General features: G+C 48.1%; 2 protein-coding genes across 2 annotated transcripts; both read right to left on the reverse strand.

Moving 5' to 3' along the window:
• Positions 1–505: 505 nt before the first annotated feature.
• On the reverse strand, positions 506–4,722 carry LOC122014491 (ABC transporter F family member 1-like). Its single transcript, XM_042570725.1, has 5 exons — positions 4,289–4,722; positions 2,927–3,000; positions 2,624–2,834; positions 2,289–2,523; positions 506–1,761 (listed from the first exon to the last, which is right to left on the reverse strand). Exons 1-5 carry the CDS (start codon positions 4,496–4,498, stop codon positions 704–706), a joined length of 1,788 nt encoding a protein of 595 aa, XP_042426659.1. The 5' UTR covers positions 4,499–4,722; the 3' UTR covers positions 506–703.
• Positions 4,723–5,203: 481 nt separating this feature from the next.
• LOC122014492 (reticuline oxidase-like) lies at positions 5,204–7,426 on the reverse strand. Its single transcript, XM_042570726.1, has one exon. It carries the CDS (start codon positions 7,162–7,164, stop codon positions 5,446–5,448), a length of 1,719 nt encoding a protein of 572 aa, XP_042426660.1. The 5' UTR covers positions 7,165–7,426; the 3' UTR covers positions 5,204–5,445.
• Between the last annotated feature and the right edge of the window lie 9,979 nt (positions 7,427–17,405).

A 17,405-nucleotide genomic window follows, 5' to 3' on the forward strand; every position in this document is an offset into this window, starting at 1 on the left:
ATGTTCTTCCTAAGGTCGCAAGTGTTAAATATATTTTTATATCATATAATAAGTACGATAAAGTGATATATCAAAATTTAAACAAGCTATCAAGATGCACCAAGTTTCTTCACAAGACCACGAATATTAAATATACTTTTAACATCACATAAAGATGTAACAAAATTTAATACCAAAATATGATTATATGTTTACAACTATTAACCGAACAAAAATTTAATATTTAACACTCAGGGTTAATCTCAATTGAATATTGAAATATATTATCTATTTTTTTTTAAAAAAAAACTCAGGATTCTAAACAACTATCAGATTGTATATTTTTTTAATACTAAATTAAATTTTAATCAAAATTCGGTTCATACCACGTTGATAAATTAAGAGTATTTTGAGAATGAGATTAAGAGGATTCTAAGAATAAGAGATCTCAATGACAAACTATATGAAAAACTAAAAATAAAGAATTCAAGGTAACTTTTTCTTATTAACATCTCACAGAAATTCATTTAGGCGATAGAATAGCTTATGTTCTTACGTGGATTCTCCATGAATACATTACAGTCAGCCAGGCTGATTATACAGTAATAGGCTAAATGCCACCTTTAATGCTAGGCAGCCTCAAGTTATACATAATAGTGAAAACTTCACTATATCGAGGTAATCAAACCATAAACTCTGAATAAAAGATAACTTCAGAGAGATATTAATCCGCGAACTCAGTCTTGTTCCTAAGGTGCTCCTTAAAGCCCATAATGTCACCCTCCCACCTGGTGGCAGCTTGATTCTCGCACACCCAAATCTCCTCGGCCACCTGGTTGATCAATCTGAAATCATGGCTCACCAGAACTAGGCCACCGTCCCACTCGTTCAGTGCTTCAGCTAATGAATCAATAGTTTCAATATCCAGATGATTTGTTGGTTCATCGAGCAGCAGCAAATGAGGTTGCCTCCAGGCCAGCCAGGCAAAAATTACCCTGCTCCTCTGACCATCCGACAAGTGTTTCATGGGCATCACCTGTGCTTTTCCTGACAGTCCAAACTTCCCTATCGCAGCCCTCATTTTCTCTTCCTCGTTGCCTGGGTATTCCATCATCATGTACTGGAGGGCTGACATATCGAGATCCAGCTTTTCTGCAAGATGCTGATGAAATTGTGCAATTCTGAGATGATTGTGCCGCCGCACCATTCCGTCTAAAGGAATGAGATCACCCGTCATTAGCTTGAGCAATGTGCTCTTGCCAGCACCATTAGGCCCTACGAGGGCAATTCTTGAATCTAGATCCACCCCAAAATCTAGGTTTTTGTAGATGAGATTGTCTGGAGTGTAGCCAAAAGTCACGCCAACAAACTGTAGGACTGGTGGGGGTAGTTTACCAACATCTGTGAAGCGAAAGACCAACACTTTGTCCCTCACCACTTTCTCTGTAAGTCCGCCACGCTCCATCTTAGCAAGGGTTTTCTCCTTGCTCTGAGCTTGACGAGCCAGTTTTGCAGAACCATGTCCAAAACGAGCAATGTACTCTTTCATTGAAGAAATTTGATCCTGCTCCCATTTGTACTGCTTCATCTGATTTTCTTCCAGCTCTGAGCGGGTTTGGACGTATTGATCATAATTACCAGTGTACAGCTTAAGCTTCTTGTTCTGCATGTGTATGATGTTGGTACATACTCCATTGAGAAAATCCTGGGAGTGTGACACCACAACTAGGATTCGGTCGAACTTCTTTAGAGTCTCTTCCAACCAAACACATGCTTCCAAATCTGCAATGGAAAATAAGAACAAGCAAACCTATGTAAGTAGCATTCAGAAAGAAGCACAAGGATAATAATGAACTTATCGTCTACTAATTAGCACAAAGTAAAAATAAAATAAAATAAAATAAAATAATTGAGGAAAACAGGCACTTAAACGATCAAAGGGAGCATCCTGCAATCAAAATCAGTTTTAAACCAAAAAATGTCATGATAATGTATATGGCTTATGTTGGACTATGAAAAAAAAGAATATAAAATGTAAATATATATAGTGATTGAGAAAAAAGAGAAATGAAAAGACAGCCTGCTAGAACAAGAATCAAATTTGATCTTGTGTAAAGAATTACTCACTCTATGCAATTATTTTACTTTAACACTTCGAGTTTGTTTAAAAGTTTGGATATAACTTCCAGATGAGACATTTTGGAAAATATTTGGACCAAAACCATGAATAAATTGCATGCTAGAAAGTGTGAGTTAGTAATGAAAATAAATGGGTTACGGTTCAAAGGAATCCAATGTTGATACACTACCAAGATGATTTGTTGGTTCATCAAGCAAAAGTATTGTTGGATTCATAAAGAGGGCTCTAGCTAATGCAATCCTCATACGCCAACCACCAGAGAAGTCTCGGGTTTTCTTTGTTTGCATTTGTTTATTAAAACCAAGACCATACAAAATTTCAGCAGCTCGCTTTTCAGCGGTCGATGCATCAAGAGCTTCCAATCGCTCATAGATGCGATCCAAAGCTTCTCCACCACCGCCATCCTGCAAGGAGCCATAGCCATTTGCAATAAGATTGATTTTATCAAGCATGATAATAATCTATGTGCTAGTTGTGACATAATAGTTGTTCCAACAGACAAACCTCGGCGGCTAATATTTCAGCTTCTTTCTCCAACCTCAATCTTTCTTCATCACAGCAGATGACAGCCTCCAGAGCAGACATATCAGAAGCTTCAATTTCCCTGCTAAGGTGATATATATCCATGTGCTCAGGGATGGGGAGCTCTCTGCATCCAATAGCTGTCAGAAGAGTTGACTTCCCGCAACCATTAAGTCCTAACAAACCATAGCGCCTATAGAAACATCAGACAGATTAGCGCAAAGAGAAGATGAATAAGTAAAATTTGAGTTGTCAATCACAAAGTAAAATGTTACCCAATGATACCTTCCATAGTTGAGCTCCAACTCAGAATCTACTATCAGGTCATGCCCATGAAAGGTTAATGATAAGGACTCAATCTGGAATGAGCACATAAATTTTTTTATCAGAATGATATTTGATCGAAAGGAATGAAATAGAAATCTGATACATGCAGCACAAAAAGTTTTATAAACAAAAAGAAACATTATCATTTTTTTCTCAATCCCTAGATATTGGATGGTGAAGAGGAGCCCTGGCGCAATAATAAAGTTGTTGTCATATGACCTAAAGGTCACGGGTTCAAGTATCAAAAACAACCTCTTTCAAAGCAGGATAAGATTGTGTACAATAAACCCTTCCTTAGAACCCCGCATTGGCGGGAACTTTGTGCACTGAGCTGCCCTAGATATTGGATGGTCAATTCTACTAATAATTCCCATTTAATTTATGCAAGTAATAAAATAATAGCGTATGAGAAGCTTGAATGTGCATCCTAAACTAATCTTACAAAAATGAATAGTAACAACTTTATGCAGAACAAGTATGGCTAGTGAGTAGAAATAATCACAAGAAATAAAATCATATGAAAACACAACACCAATTAATTCCAAACTTCAAGATCCTAGTTTTCAAAATAACTACTGCAACGTGCTTATATATATCCAACATTATAACAGTAATTTCTAATTCCCGCAAACCAAATACAAAATTATTTATTCTTAAAGATCTAATTTAACATCTTTAACGAATCTTTAAGGGGAAAGATACTCTTAAGAACACTGTTGATAGTCAAATAATCAACATATTAGAGAAAGAAGGCTTCTCTTTTTTATCATAAAAGAATTTTCGAATTTAAAATTGTTATATGCTCCTATGTGCCTAAGCCAATGAAAAATTGATGCAAATTACAAGTTGAGGAATAAACCCATCATTGTCTCTTTCAAGTTAAGTAATTTTCCGATTGAAATTCAAATGTAAAACTGCATCCATAGTAAGAGCAGATCATCAGCACGTAAATATATACAGCAACATAGAGGAAATAAATCTACAACACCAAAATTGTGTAGGCCGATTAACAAATCTTCTAAGCTAACAAAATAATATCTTCCCAATACAGAGGATGCATTAAAGATAGCATATTATTCATCATAAAGGGAAACATAAAAAAAATAAACAAAAACAATCCAGCATCAAGAAATATAAGTAAATTCACCTCCCAGCCAGACTCGTGCATAGATTTTGTTCTCAAAAGTGAATGAACCTTATATTCAATTGTTCAGGTCCGATCATCAAACTTACCATTTTTTACTGTCTTCTATCAAAACCAACCTTATCAAACAGAAAAACAAACACAACCAAAAGAGAACGAGGAAGAAAAGAACTTACATGGATATCTCTGGATTGGGGATGCGAAGCAAGTACTCCAGTGCAAGTCCGATCTGAGATCTGGAAGGCCCCCACTCCATCAGCAACCTTCGCAATCCCGTTGGTCACCTCAGACGTCTTCGACGACGTCACGGCAGACTTCCCACCCCTCTTCGCAGCGGCTGCGGCTTTCTTGGCCGCCGCCTTCCTCTTGCTCGCGTCCGATACCATCCTCCTGCTCAAGTTCCAACAGATAACCTTCCGCCAAATCCGATCGAACCAAAAACTCGCTGAGCGGAGATCGAACAACAAGAATAAGTGATCGGAACGGATCGGGAACTGAAATACGAGGACGTAACGATTCAGAAGTCCCCGAGGGCTCTACTCTTCCGCTAGGGTTTCGCTGTTCCTTTCTCCTGCGAACAAGAAGAGCAGTTCAAAAGAAGCCTTTCCCCTTAAGGCGCCGATATATTTATAGGCCCTTCAGGTTCGCATCGTGGTCGCAAGTGGACGACTTTAAAGCCTGGATCGACCGTCCACGTGGGACTTCACCACCGACTTTGTTCAAATCTGACGTCGATCATGCAGATTCGGCCCGGCCATAAGGCGACTCGGGTGGACATGTGTCCAAATCGAACTAGTCGTATGAACGGCTAGATGCCTTCTGATCGCTTTAAGATTCACGATCTCACGTTCATCAGCACCTACGCGGGCCAATTTCCTCCTTTAAAGGCCGATGTAGTTGCTTGGCCCATCAACGTCGTAGTTTCGAGCTCTGACGTCTTTCTCGTTCCAAAACTACGTCACGATTTTCCATTCCATTTTTTGTTAAGAAAAAATGTCAAGAGAGTCCGCGTAGAACTTGCGTGGACGAGACGGCCACGCCTCAAAGATCCTGAAAATTCTGGACTCCTTTAAATGCAAAATCTTGATAAAATATTGGCAATCTATTCTCACGCACGCGCAGCTGAAGCTGATAGGATTATTTGTTTTTCTCCCAAACAAAACATCGATAACGACTTTCACATCACAGGCTATCACTTATCAATATCGACTTCCACTTTCAAGTTTCATCTCAATTTCTCCTGAATTGATCACCTCATTAACATTAAGTAAACACAACTCACATACCACTGTACACTTTCATAATCAATTATAATCACTCTAAACAAATAACATCATGCCAGATAACCATTGATCTGGTTTGACGGCTGTATGCTTTGCGGGTTATGAAACACATTATCCGGGTCGACTTTGGTCTTGGCTCGAACCAACCTCTCATAGTTCCCCAAGAAATAACTCTCTCCCCATGACTTTACGTTTGCCATTCGATCGATCGCCGGTTCGTCCTCTATTGTCCATCCGTTGGTCCCTAAATCTAAATCCACGTAGTTTATGTATGCTGCTCGTGGATTATCGGATACCTTATCGGCCATGAATTCGTAGAACTTGCGCATCCACTCTATGTAGTTTTGGTTGTTTTCGTCAGCATTTGCCTGCCATTCGATCAGATATTGGATCGCGTAGAGATTCCCACTCCGATGGGGGAATGGTAGATGATCGCTCGGGATTCTATCCATGGCTCCCCCATACGGGTCCATAATTAAGTATGCCTTCGGCTCCACTAAGAGCTGATTGAGGATCGAGATTAGGTCCGATTCGGGGATCGGGACCCGTACGTAGTCGGATTTGGCCTTGAAGGATTTCTTATCGATGAGGAACCGGTTTTTTAGATCCGAAACCGTGCTCCCCTCCGGCAGACCAGAGAAGAACACCACCGACTCGATCCAACTCATCTGATGGCAGTCTGAGTCTGCGAGTTGCAACTCGGGGAACGTTTGGGTCATGATGGAGAGCGCCTCCGAGGCCGGGCCGAGGTAGAAGCCCTTGAAGGTGGCGGACATGCCGCCGACCTTGCCTGCCTCCGGGAGGCCGGCGCCGACGAAGGCGGAGAGGTAGAACTCGTCGGGGAGATTCGGCGCGACGAGTTGCCACTTGTGGAAGAGCTGCGCGATCCGGGGAGTCGACCCGGGGCGGTTGATGATGAAAGCGGCGACGCGGCTGGGGACGGGGAGGAGATGGAGTTTCCAGGCGTAGACCGCCCCCCAGGCGCCACCCCCGCCGCCTCTAATCGCCCAGAAGACGTCCTCGCCCATGGCGTCACGGTTCATGATTTGGCCATCGGCGTCGATGAGGACGGCGTCGAGGACGTTGTCGGCCGCGAGGCCATACTTCCGGGAGAGAAGGCCGAACCCGCCGCCGGCGATATGGCCGCCGCTTCCGACGGTAGGGCAGGACCCAGCGGAGAAGGCTAGATCGTCGGAGGCGGCAGAGATGCCGTGGTAGGTCTCGCCGAGGGTGGCGCCGGACTCGACCCACGCGGTACGAGACGCCGAGTCGACTATAACGCGGTTGAGGCGCATAAGGTCGACGACGACAAAGGGGGCGGAGGCAGAGTAGGAGAGGCCCTCGTAGCTGTGGCCGCCACTGCGGAGGCGGACGCTGTATCCGGCCTCTCGGGAGCAGAGGACTGCGCTCCGGAGGTGGAGTTGGGTGGCAGGGAGGACGACAGCGGCGGGAAGGGCGGCGAGACCGGGGGCGAAGCGCAGATTTTGGATGGAGAAGTTGAGCAATTGGTAGAACGAGGAGGCGGCTGCCTCGGTGGGGTCGGCGGACGGGTACGTGAAGTTGTCGACGCCGGCGGTGGTGAGGCAGGCGGTGAGTTGACACAGTCGGTCGGAGAACTGATCGCTCCTCTCGCCGGAGCTGTACCATTCAGAGGCTAGGCGGCTCAATTCGTCGTCGTACTGATCACTCTGCTCGCCGGAGCACTTCGTGAGGGCGGCTACAGAGAGGGGCAAAAGGAAGAGGAGGATATCGATGCAGCGAGTCGCCATCACCGAGTAGAAGAGCAACGAGAGGCTCCGAGGCCTTGAAGTTGGAGGAGAATTAATACAGACGAAGAGGAGGCGGCCATGGCCGGCCTCGTATTGCGTACTTCGGTCACGTGGAACAGAGTAAAGATGAATTGGACGGTCGAGACGAGAAGAATCGGGGGAACCAGACGGTGGATGAGATAATTGACAAGGATGAGGTAGCGTGCAGTCCGGAGGCTCCCGCGAGAAAGAAGACAAAGGCGTCGCTAGAGGGCCGTGGTTGGAGGGAGGATTAGTATAAGCTTAGTACTGATCATGGTGTTCAAAATTACGTACATAGATATATTCATTTATAATTGTAATCAATTATCAATAAATGTGCATACAAATTAGTGTGGGCCGGCAAAGCGTTGAGAGCTTCCATTTGGGGTTTAAGGTTTGTCCTCGAGGGAAAGTGTTAATGGTTTGTTAGGGGATGGAGGTTCTATGAACTGTATATTCTAAGGAATGGAGCCAAATTAAAATAGAGATGGAATAAAGGGAAAAGAGAAGTAGTCGCCTATATAGATGGAATTTTAGTGAGAAGAAAGTGGAAAGATCATTTTAAGATTACTATCTTCAATGATTCATCTATGATGACTGATCCGGCGATAAGAACAGGGGACCCTCGTTATAAGGGGTCAACGTCATGTGGAAGTCAAAGAGCCGGGCGGTCCATCGAAGAAGGTCGGACTAGCTAGGTCGACCGGAGAAAGGGGGCTGACCGACCGGGCGACCTCCCGGTGTTTAGCTGAGGGCAAAAGGTACCCCTATGGAAGTCGGGGTTCCGGCGCTCATTGGGCAAGATCGTAGGGCCGAGCGGACAGCACGCTCGGCCGAAGACATGAAGCATACTGCTAACAGTCGCCACACAACGCATTACCGATAATTTCCCAAGTGTACCATTATACATGACCGGTCGGACGTAAGGCGGACGTGGGCCGGTCGGACGCACGGCAGGAGTTCGGGGAAAAAGACAAGGGACATCTTCTGACAGCTGACATGCTTCGTGATATAGTCATACTCCAAATCACGCGACGTGGGGTTCCGCTGTCCCATCGAGGACATGCTTGGACTGTAGCAGTATGGGTCAGGTAAGCTCACTGACAAACCCTTACTGGGGTATGGGCCACGGACACGTGTATACCTCGATATGTGTGCACTCGCTTCTCCGCTACCCTATATAAAGGCCCTCATCCGTCGCCGGAGGTACGGGTTCTAATTCTTCGAGAGCCACTTTTCACTGCTTGCTTGCCTGACTTGAGCGTCGGAGGGTCGCCGCTGGGAACCCCTTCCCGGCCCGACTTCTGTGCAGGTTCGCCGGAGCTTCGTGCAGCTAGTCGAAGATCCACACCAGCAGCCGGGGAGCGCCACATGCCCAGCGTCCGTTGGTTCAACATTCAGAGCCAGAAGCTATGTGGAAAATATTTGTGGACGGATCATCCACTCGGCTCGAAAGCGGGATTGGAATACTATTGCTCTCCCCACAAGAAGAAAAGATGCACTTATCCGTCCGGCTGAATTATAAAGCTACAAACAACGAAGCAGAGTATGAGGCCCTCATAGACGGCTTGCAGGCAGCGCGGCACGTGGGCGCCGGTCGGGTGATGCTTCATTCGGATTCTCAGCTGGCTGCTCAGCAACTCTCCGGTACCTTCGAAATCAACAGCGCTCGACTCAAACTCTACGCTGAGGCCTTTGAGAAGCTTAAATCCAATTATAGAGAAGTCATTGTTCGGAAGATACCTCGATCAGAGAACCAAGCGGCCAATGAGTTGGCCAAACTTGCGAGCTCAATAACGCCGATCGCCTTTCAGCAGCCAATTGAACAGGTATTGTTGGTGGCGCACGTCGACCGTATGGAAGGCCTTACGTTTCCGAGCGACTGGAGGACACCCATCACGGAGTTTTTGCGCTCGGGCGCCACACCGTCCGATCAGAATGAAGCTCAACTTCTAAGGAGGAGAGCCGGCCGGTTCACACTCATCGGCGATCAGCTTTATAAGAAATCTTTCTCACGACCGCTGTTGAAGTGCGTGAGCTCGGAGGACTTGGCTTACATCCTCCAAGAAGTACATCAAGGATCCTGCGGAGGACATCCGGGCGGACGATCGCTGGCTAAGAAGATCCTGTTGGCCGGGTACTTCTGGCCGACCTTACAAGCGGACGCCGCTCGGACCGTGTCGACGTGCCTTTCGTGCCAGAAGTACCATAACTTCTACCACCGACCGGCAGAGGAAATGAAGGCATCCACAGTCTCATGTCCGTTCGATCAGTGGGGAATGGATATCGTTGGTCCATTTCCTATGGCGACCGAGCAGCGGAAATTTCTATTAGTGGAGGTGGATTATTTTTCCAAGTGGGTGGAGGCCGAGCCGCTAGCCAAGATCACCGAACAGATGGTCAAAAAGTTCATCTGGCAGAACATCATCTGTCGGTTCGGCATCCCTCGCCGACTTGTTTCCGACAACGGACGACAATTCACTAGAAAGTTGCTCGAAGATTGGTGCCAAAGCTATGACATTGAGCAGCACTTCACGTCCGTAGCATACCCCCAAAGCAATGTTCAAGCTGAAGTAGCTAATCGAAAAATTCTTCGTATTCTGCGCGCTCGACTCGACTATTTGGGAGGAAGTTGGGTGGATGAAGTGTCGGGCGTCTTATGGGCCATCCGAACGACTCCAAAGGAAGGGACAGGCGTCACGCCTTTCCACTTGGTGTATAGCGGCTAAGCGGTCATTCCTGTTGAAGTCGGCGTCGAGTCCGCTCGGATCCAAAATTACGATGAGGACAATGCCGAGCGGAGGAACATGGAGCTGGATTTGGTCGAAGAAGAAAGAGCCAAGGCGTCCGTTCGGCTGATGGCGTACCGGCAGCGGATGAAGCAAAACTACAACCGCCGCATAATTCCCAGATCATTCCAGGTCGGCGATCTTGTCTGGAAGAAAGTCAAGCCTGTCGGCGACGTCGGCAAGCTGGAGGCACCGTGGGCGGGCCCCTTCAAGGTTATTGAAAAGCTCCGCTCGGGCGCTTATTATTTGGAGGATGGAGACGGGCACCAGCTGGACCGGCCGTGGAGCGCGAATCATCTCCAGCCTTATCGGGCTGGGTGAAAGGTGCATTAATGTAACTCATTTGTGCATATATTGTGGTCACCCATGTCCTTGTAATGCAGGAAGCGAATTTAATTCCAAGGACGGCCAATGGGTTTGTCGAGCAGCAGTATTAAAGTTAGTCTTAAAAAGGCCGTCGAGCTCCGACGTTAAATATCGAGAGACGAGCCGGCGTCTATAAACGTCCGAGCGGAAGACCGTCGAGCTCCGACGTTAAATATCAAGAGGCGAGCCGGCGTCTATAAACGTCCGAGCGGAAGATCGTCGAGCTCCGACGTTAAATATTGAGAGACGAGTCGACGTCTATAAACGTCCGAGCGGAAGACCGTCGAGCTCCGACGTTAAATATCGAGAGACGAGCCGGCGTCTATAAACGTCCGAGCGGAAGACCGTCGAGCTCCGATGTTAAATATCGAGAGGCGAGCCGGCGTCTATAAACGTCCGAGCGGAAGACCGTCGAGCTCCGACGTTAAATATCGAGAGACGAGCCGGCGTCTATAAACGTCCGAGCGGAAGACCGTCAAGCTCCGACGTTAAATATCGAGAGACGAGCCGACGTCTATAAACGTCCGAGCGGAAAACCGTCGAGCTCCGACGTTAAATATCGAGAGACGAGCCGACGTCTATAAACGTCCGAGCGGAAGACCGTCGAGCTCCGACGTTAAAAATCGAGAGACGAGCCGGCGTCTATAAACGTCCGAGCGGAAGACCGTCGAGCTCCGACGTTAAAAATCGAGAGACGAGCCGGCGTCTATAAACCCACCGAGCGGAAGACCGTCGAGCTCCGACGTTAAATATCGAGAGACGAGCCGGCGTCTATAAACCCTCCGAGCGGAAGACCATCCACGTGATACATTCCGGCGGTAAGAGCCGATCGACGACAGAGCCTGTTCTTTAAGGCCAACACACGGCCGAGTGGCTCGCTTAGCAAAAATAGATGAAAAACCCCTTTTAAGGTAAGGTGCTAAGCAAAAGACGGTTAATACGAATTAAAAATGGAAGCGCGTGAGCGAATAACGACCGCACGCCGAGCTGCTATGCAGTCGCATGCTGAAAGGCGTTTTTTGAAAACAAGCGGCTTAAGCTCATGTTGTAGTATTAAGCCGATCGGAGGAGTTTTAAAGAACACTTTAAAGATGACGAGGAAAATTTCTTGCCCAAATCCAAAGTTGCAAGAACAGAAAGATGATCGATCTATTTACGCCAAACGCGGGGCAAACAAAGGAAACTATAGCAAAAATAAGTTGTGCCGAGCGGCAAGGATACAAAAAAGATTCATTGTTTGGCCGAGCGGCCCAGTTACATGGGGAGTCCTACTCTAGATATTCATAAAGCGTCGAGGGGATGTTGTTGAGGAGAGCCATTTGATCTGCGGCCGGGATAACAGCGGACTCGGGAAGATGCTCCTTCGACTTCAGATACTTGGTGGTGGCGGTCATAGCCAGGTCGAAGGCCGTGTACATCTGCTCGCAGACTTTCTCCGAGAATTCGGGCGAGCGGATGTAATTCTGTCTCAGAGCGGCAACTCGGCTCGGCCCCTTGGTATTCTTTGATGGCCAATTGAGACGCGGCAAGGGACTCCTGCAGAGTCTTCAGCTCGTCCTGATGCCTGCTTGCGTCGGCCGCACGACCCGCCTTCTCCCGGTCGAACTGCTCTGTCAACTCCTTTATCTTCAGCTCTAGGCCTCGAGCCTCTACGTTCTTCTTCTCCAAGTCAGAAATGGCCGTATTTTTCCGAGTGGTGGCCAAGGTTATTTTTGTGTCGAGCGACTTGACTTGTCGCTCGGACTCGGCCAAGGCATGGGCCTGATCGGCCGTCTTCTTCTGCTCGGCCGCCAGCAGAGTTTGAGCTTTCTTCAGCTCCTTTTGCAGCTCAGCATACGAGGGGCCTTGAGAGCCGGACGGACCGCTAGCCGCCTTTAGTTGTCTCAACTCCTCGTCCACCATGGCTAGGCGATTGGAGACGGCGATCTCCTCCACCCATCTCTGGCAAAAGAAAATTGTTAGCAGCCGATCGGAAGAATGCAGACAGAGCTTCAGAGAACGATCTTACCCCCGTGGCCTCCTGCATGTGGCTATTGGCCAGGTTGCGGAGGGGGATCAGCGCGACGCGCTCTCGAGCGTCGGCCCACATCTCGGCTAGAGGCCCCTTCAAGGTGATGGTGTGCTCGGGCACGGTCAGGCGGTCGGCCTCGGGCAGCAACTCTTCGGTGGGGAGATGAAGAGAGACTCGGATAGTGCGGCCGTGGCCGGGGATCGTCCGACCGGCGGTTGGAAGGGGATCAGAAGCAGGCGCAGAAAACTGGGAATGAATGGTTGAACGTTGGACGGAATGACGAGCGGGCGGAAGGGTGCTGATCGGAATAGCCTCAACTGGAGCAGCTGGCTCGTCCCAGTCAGAAGGCGTCCGGTCGGACGAAATGGTTTCGGCCTCAGGCGCCTTGCCTCGAGCGATTGCGGTGGCCCAGTCGGAGGGTTGGACCGCGGAGGTAGCAGAGCGCAGCGGAGTCTCCACCCGGCGCCTCTTTTGTAGAGGCTGCTCTTCCTCCCGAGCGGAACCTTCCTCGGGGGCAGTTGGTTCTCCGGGGGGGGTGGCTCCGCTGGCCACGTTCTGTTGAGAAGCTTGAGCGGTCGACTCAACTTGAGTCCCGCTCTCTCCTTCATGGGAGCCGACCGGCTGAATACCCAGCGCTTCCATTTCCTTGGCCGCCGTGGCCTCTAGCGCAGCCGCCTTTCTCTTCAGAACGCCGGCCATCACCGAATCCATGACGATGTCAGCTGCAGGAGAAAGAAAAGAAATCAGTTAGCAATTAAAGCAAATGCCCAAGCAAAATTCTTACTGAATCCGGTCGGAAGAGGAGTCCGTATAGGACTCAGGCCGAAGATGTACATCACTCCTTCGTGAAGAAGCATGTTGATGTCAAGTCGCAGACCGGCTAGTATATTTGCAGCGTGGAGATAGTCCGGTCGGGTCTTGAACTTTTTCAACTCGGGAGTGGGAGGTAGGCTGACCTGCCACTGGGTCGGGAAGTTGGCCCGATCGGGCATACGGATGTAGAAAAAATAATCCTTCCAATGTTTATTGGAAGTAGGTAACTTGTTGAAGAAGACTAAGCCGGGTCGAGCTTGGAACATGAAGGTGCCTGGCTCGGCTTGCTTGGGATAGTAGAAATAAAAGAAGACCTCCGGTCGGAGGGGGATGTTGTGAATCTTGAACAAAACAACAACACCGCAGAGAAGACGAAAGGTGTTGGGTACTAGACTGCCGAGCAGCACACCAAAAAAATTACAAACATCTACGATGAAAGGATGTACAGGGAACCGCAGACCGGCGGTAAATTGGTCGCGGAAGACACAGAAGGCTCCGTGCGGTGGCCTGTGCGGCCGAGCGGAAGGACCGGCTAAAAGAAGTTCGAAATCGCCGGGAATATCAAAATTATCAGTCAGGATATCAAAGTCACGCCGGTCGAAGCGTGACTGCATGGTGGTGTACCATGGCCCAAGGGACTGGTCTTCCGGATGAGAAGAACTAGCCATGGTCCGATCGGAAGGAATCGAAAAGGCAAAAAGGCAAAAGGAGCAAGACAGCGAACGAAAAGATATCCCGAGGATGAAAATATGGAAAAGGAATGTAAGGAAAGCACCGGAAACAAGGAAAGATGGCCTTACGATGAGAAGGAGCAGAAAGAAGGCGCCGGAGGTCGTCGGAAAGCAAAAGCGGAATCGCCGGAGCTCCAAAGCGCTGGGGGCAGGGGTCGAAATCGCAAAGGCAAACGCGAGAGAGAAGGAAACGAAGGATTTATAGGGTGGAGGCCGGGCGGTCTCCACCGTCGGATCCAGGTCACGGGAATCAAAGCGTGCATCGGGTCGTCCATTTCGAATCGCTTCGATCACATCAAAGCACCATGCCACCGCCGCCGTGCGATGATGGCGTTGCGCCACGTGGCATTCGACCATTCGAAGCATTTAATGAACGCATGCTCAGCCTTAATGTCGAAGATTGGCGCAAATTACGAGGAGATCCGAGGAAGGCCACTGGTGATTCACTCAAGGCCATCTCTGCGGTAGGCTGATCGGAGAATACTAGCCGCCCAGCCAGACTCGCAGTCCAGTCAGTCGGACTAATCGCCTCCTTCGACTAGACTTGAAAGGGAGGCAAGTGATCCGGCGATAAGAACAGGGGACCCTCGTTGTAAGGGGTCAACGCCACGTGGAAGTCAAAGAGCCGGGCGGTCCATCGAAGAAGGTCGGACCAGCTAGGCCGACCGGAGAAAGGGGGCTGACCGACCGGGCGACCTCCCGGTGTTTAGCTGAGGGCAAAAGGCACCCCTATGGAAGTCGGGGTTCCGGCGCTCATTGGGCAAGTTCGTAGGGCCGAGCGGACAGCACGCTTGGCCGAAGACATGAAGCATACTGCTAACAGTCGCCACACAACGCATTACCGATAATTTCCCAAGTGTACCATCATACATGACCGGTCGGACGTAAGGCGGACGTGGGCCGGTCAGACGCACGGCGGGAGTTCGGGGAAAAAGACAAGGGACATCTTCTGACAGCTGGCATGCTTCGTGATATAGTCATACTCCAAATCACGCGACATGGGGTTCCGCTGTCCCATCGAGGACATGCTTGGACTGTAGCAGTATGGGTCAGGTAAGCTCACTGACAAGCCCTTACTGGGGTATGGGCCACGGACACGTGTACACCTCGATATGTGTGCACTCGCTTCTCCGCTGCCCTATATAAAGGCCCTCATCCGTCGCCGGAGGTACGAGTTCTAATTCTTCGAGAGCCACTTTTCACTGCTTGCTTGCCTGACTTGAGCGTCGGAGGGTCGCCGCCGGGAACCCCTTCCCGACCCGACTTCTGTGCAGGTTCGCCGGAGCTTCGTGCAGCTAGTCAAAGATCCACATCAGCAGCCAGGGAGCGCCACATACCCAGCGTCCGTTGGTTCAGCATTCGGACAGGATCAATGACGGTAATCTCCACAACAGTAAATTATAACTTTGTCATTAAATATGGATAAATTACTATGTTATGCTATATTTTAATGTCAACTAGCTCAATTATTATATAAAAAAAGATTTTAAATTCAATAGTTAGGCCACGAGAATTGTTTTATTTCATCTATTTTCTCATTTAGAACATAATATGCACATAATATTCTGATTCATTTGGATGGATGAGTATTGAGATTATTAATTGTGCTTGTCCTTGTCGTATGCTCATAATTTATAATATAACGCGTGAACACAATAAAATATAGTCGTTGATATAAAATAGACGGCTGGTGGGGGCCTAAATAGGCAACTTGTTTTTTTTTTATTTGACATTAAGCATTCAATTTTTTTAATCATGAAATTTCTCATTGTCAATTGAGATAATTGATACTTATTCGTGGGACCTTTAAAAATAAATTTGCTTCCATACAAATGTACTGATGTGATAATTAAAGTCAAAATTGATCAACTTTCAAATTATATTGATATCATGTCAAAATAAATTTAATGTCATCGTCGAGTGCTCTAACCCATCAGACCAAAAAATTGATCGGACACACTAGGCACATCGTTCGGCTCGACCAAACTCTATATTCAAGTATAACAGCCAAGTGCAAGATGAATTCCCAACATAAAGTCAGACCGAACATATTGTCTGAGTAGATTCTGAATTCCCAACATAAATCTAGTCGCCCCAAAGGCTGGTCGGACCTTAGGGGCTCAACTCCCCACTTCTCCAAATGCACGACTCTCAATTTACATCTGTTTGGCCAGTGGCGGATCCAGGAATTCAAGTATGGAGGGGCGATCACGATGAACAAGGGGCGGTATCCTCTATCTCCATCGGTAGAACTCCATAATACTAGGGGTTCTACCGCCAGCAAGAGGGGCAACCGCTGATGTGCCCCCCCTGGATCTGCCCCTAGTCCGACCCCAGCGTTAGTTGAACTTATGAGACCCATTTCTCCACATGAGCATGACTCCTAGTTTACAACCAGTCAACCCCAAAGTCGGTCGAACACTCCCTAGGAGATAGCATTATTGGAAAATTATAACAACCAATCAGAAAATATGTCATTTCTTTGACATATGCATCCAATGGAGCCTTCCTCTGCTTAATGGAAGACTATCGTACATACTCCACCACCCGACATACTATGATACCAGACATTCTCTGTTGCTTCATTAATGTGGAAGTTATGAAAGATGAAATAGAAAGGGGGTCCTTTCCGTTGGCTAAGTACGTGCACGAATGCATACGCATCCGCACACTTGCGCATCTAGACTGTTGTTCTACTGTTCATCGTTTTCTCCATTTCGCTCGACTACTATTTTGACTTTAGCGTTGGAGTGTCTGTGCCAGAGACCCCTTGTTCTCTCTCTAACGTTTATGTTGGCTCTATCTATGGTGTGTGCGGGTCCGCAGTTCTTAGCTCCAAGATCACTTAGCGTCATCTTCTTCCAGCTCAGAGTCTTCTCTCAATTAAGATACAAGATGTAAGTACCCTGTATTAATTTTGATATAGTCAACCAAGTTAAGTTAAGTTTTGCATAGTCGATATCTTGCGTCTAAATGTGCAGGGACTTAGGAATACAAGAAGTCGAAGGAAGACACGGTGGATGAGAAGGATGACATGGAATCGAGTCAACGGGCTCAGTGCATCCAAGAGATGAGAAGCTGTAAAAGAGTACACAGGTGGAGCGAGAAGGACACGCGCAGTGCTTTCGAGGGACAAGAAGCCGGAATGAAATACTGTTCGAGGAGAAGACTGGAGTTGGGTTCGGGTGAGCTCAACTTTGAATGGCTGGAGGATCACCTGTTCGACCGAAGAAGAAGTCGAACGAGTCAGCATGAAGGTGACTCGTCTGGGCACCTGGACCAAGTCTGGGCGCCCGGATGTCCTGGCGCTCGGACGTTCGAGTACCCGGATGTCCAGGCGCTCGGACGTCCAGGTGCCCGCACCGCCATGGTGCCGAACAGAAGCCTGGTCGCTGCAAATCACCTTCGAGGCCACATTAGCAGCACTCCAAGCGCCCGGACTTGGTCTAGGCACCCGGACGGTGATAAAGTTTTATCATTGTACCATCGCATAACCATTATGAGCAGATA

This window comes from Zingiber officinale, chromosome 8B, assembly GCF_018446385.1.
Source record: "Zingiber officinale cultivar Zhangliang chromosome 8B, Zo_v1.1, whole genome shotgun sequence".
Classification (NCBI taxonomy): domain Eukaryota; kingdom Viridiplantae; phylum Streptophyta; class Magnoliopsida; order Zingiberales; family Zingiberaceae; genus Zingiber; species Zingiber officinale.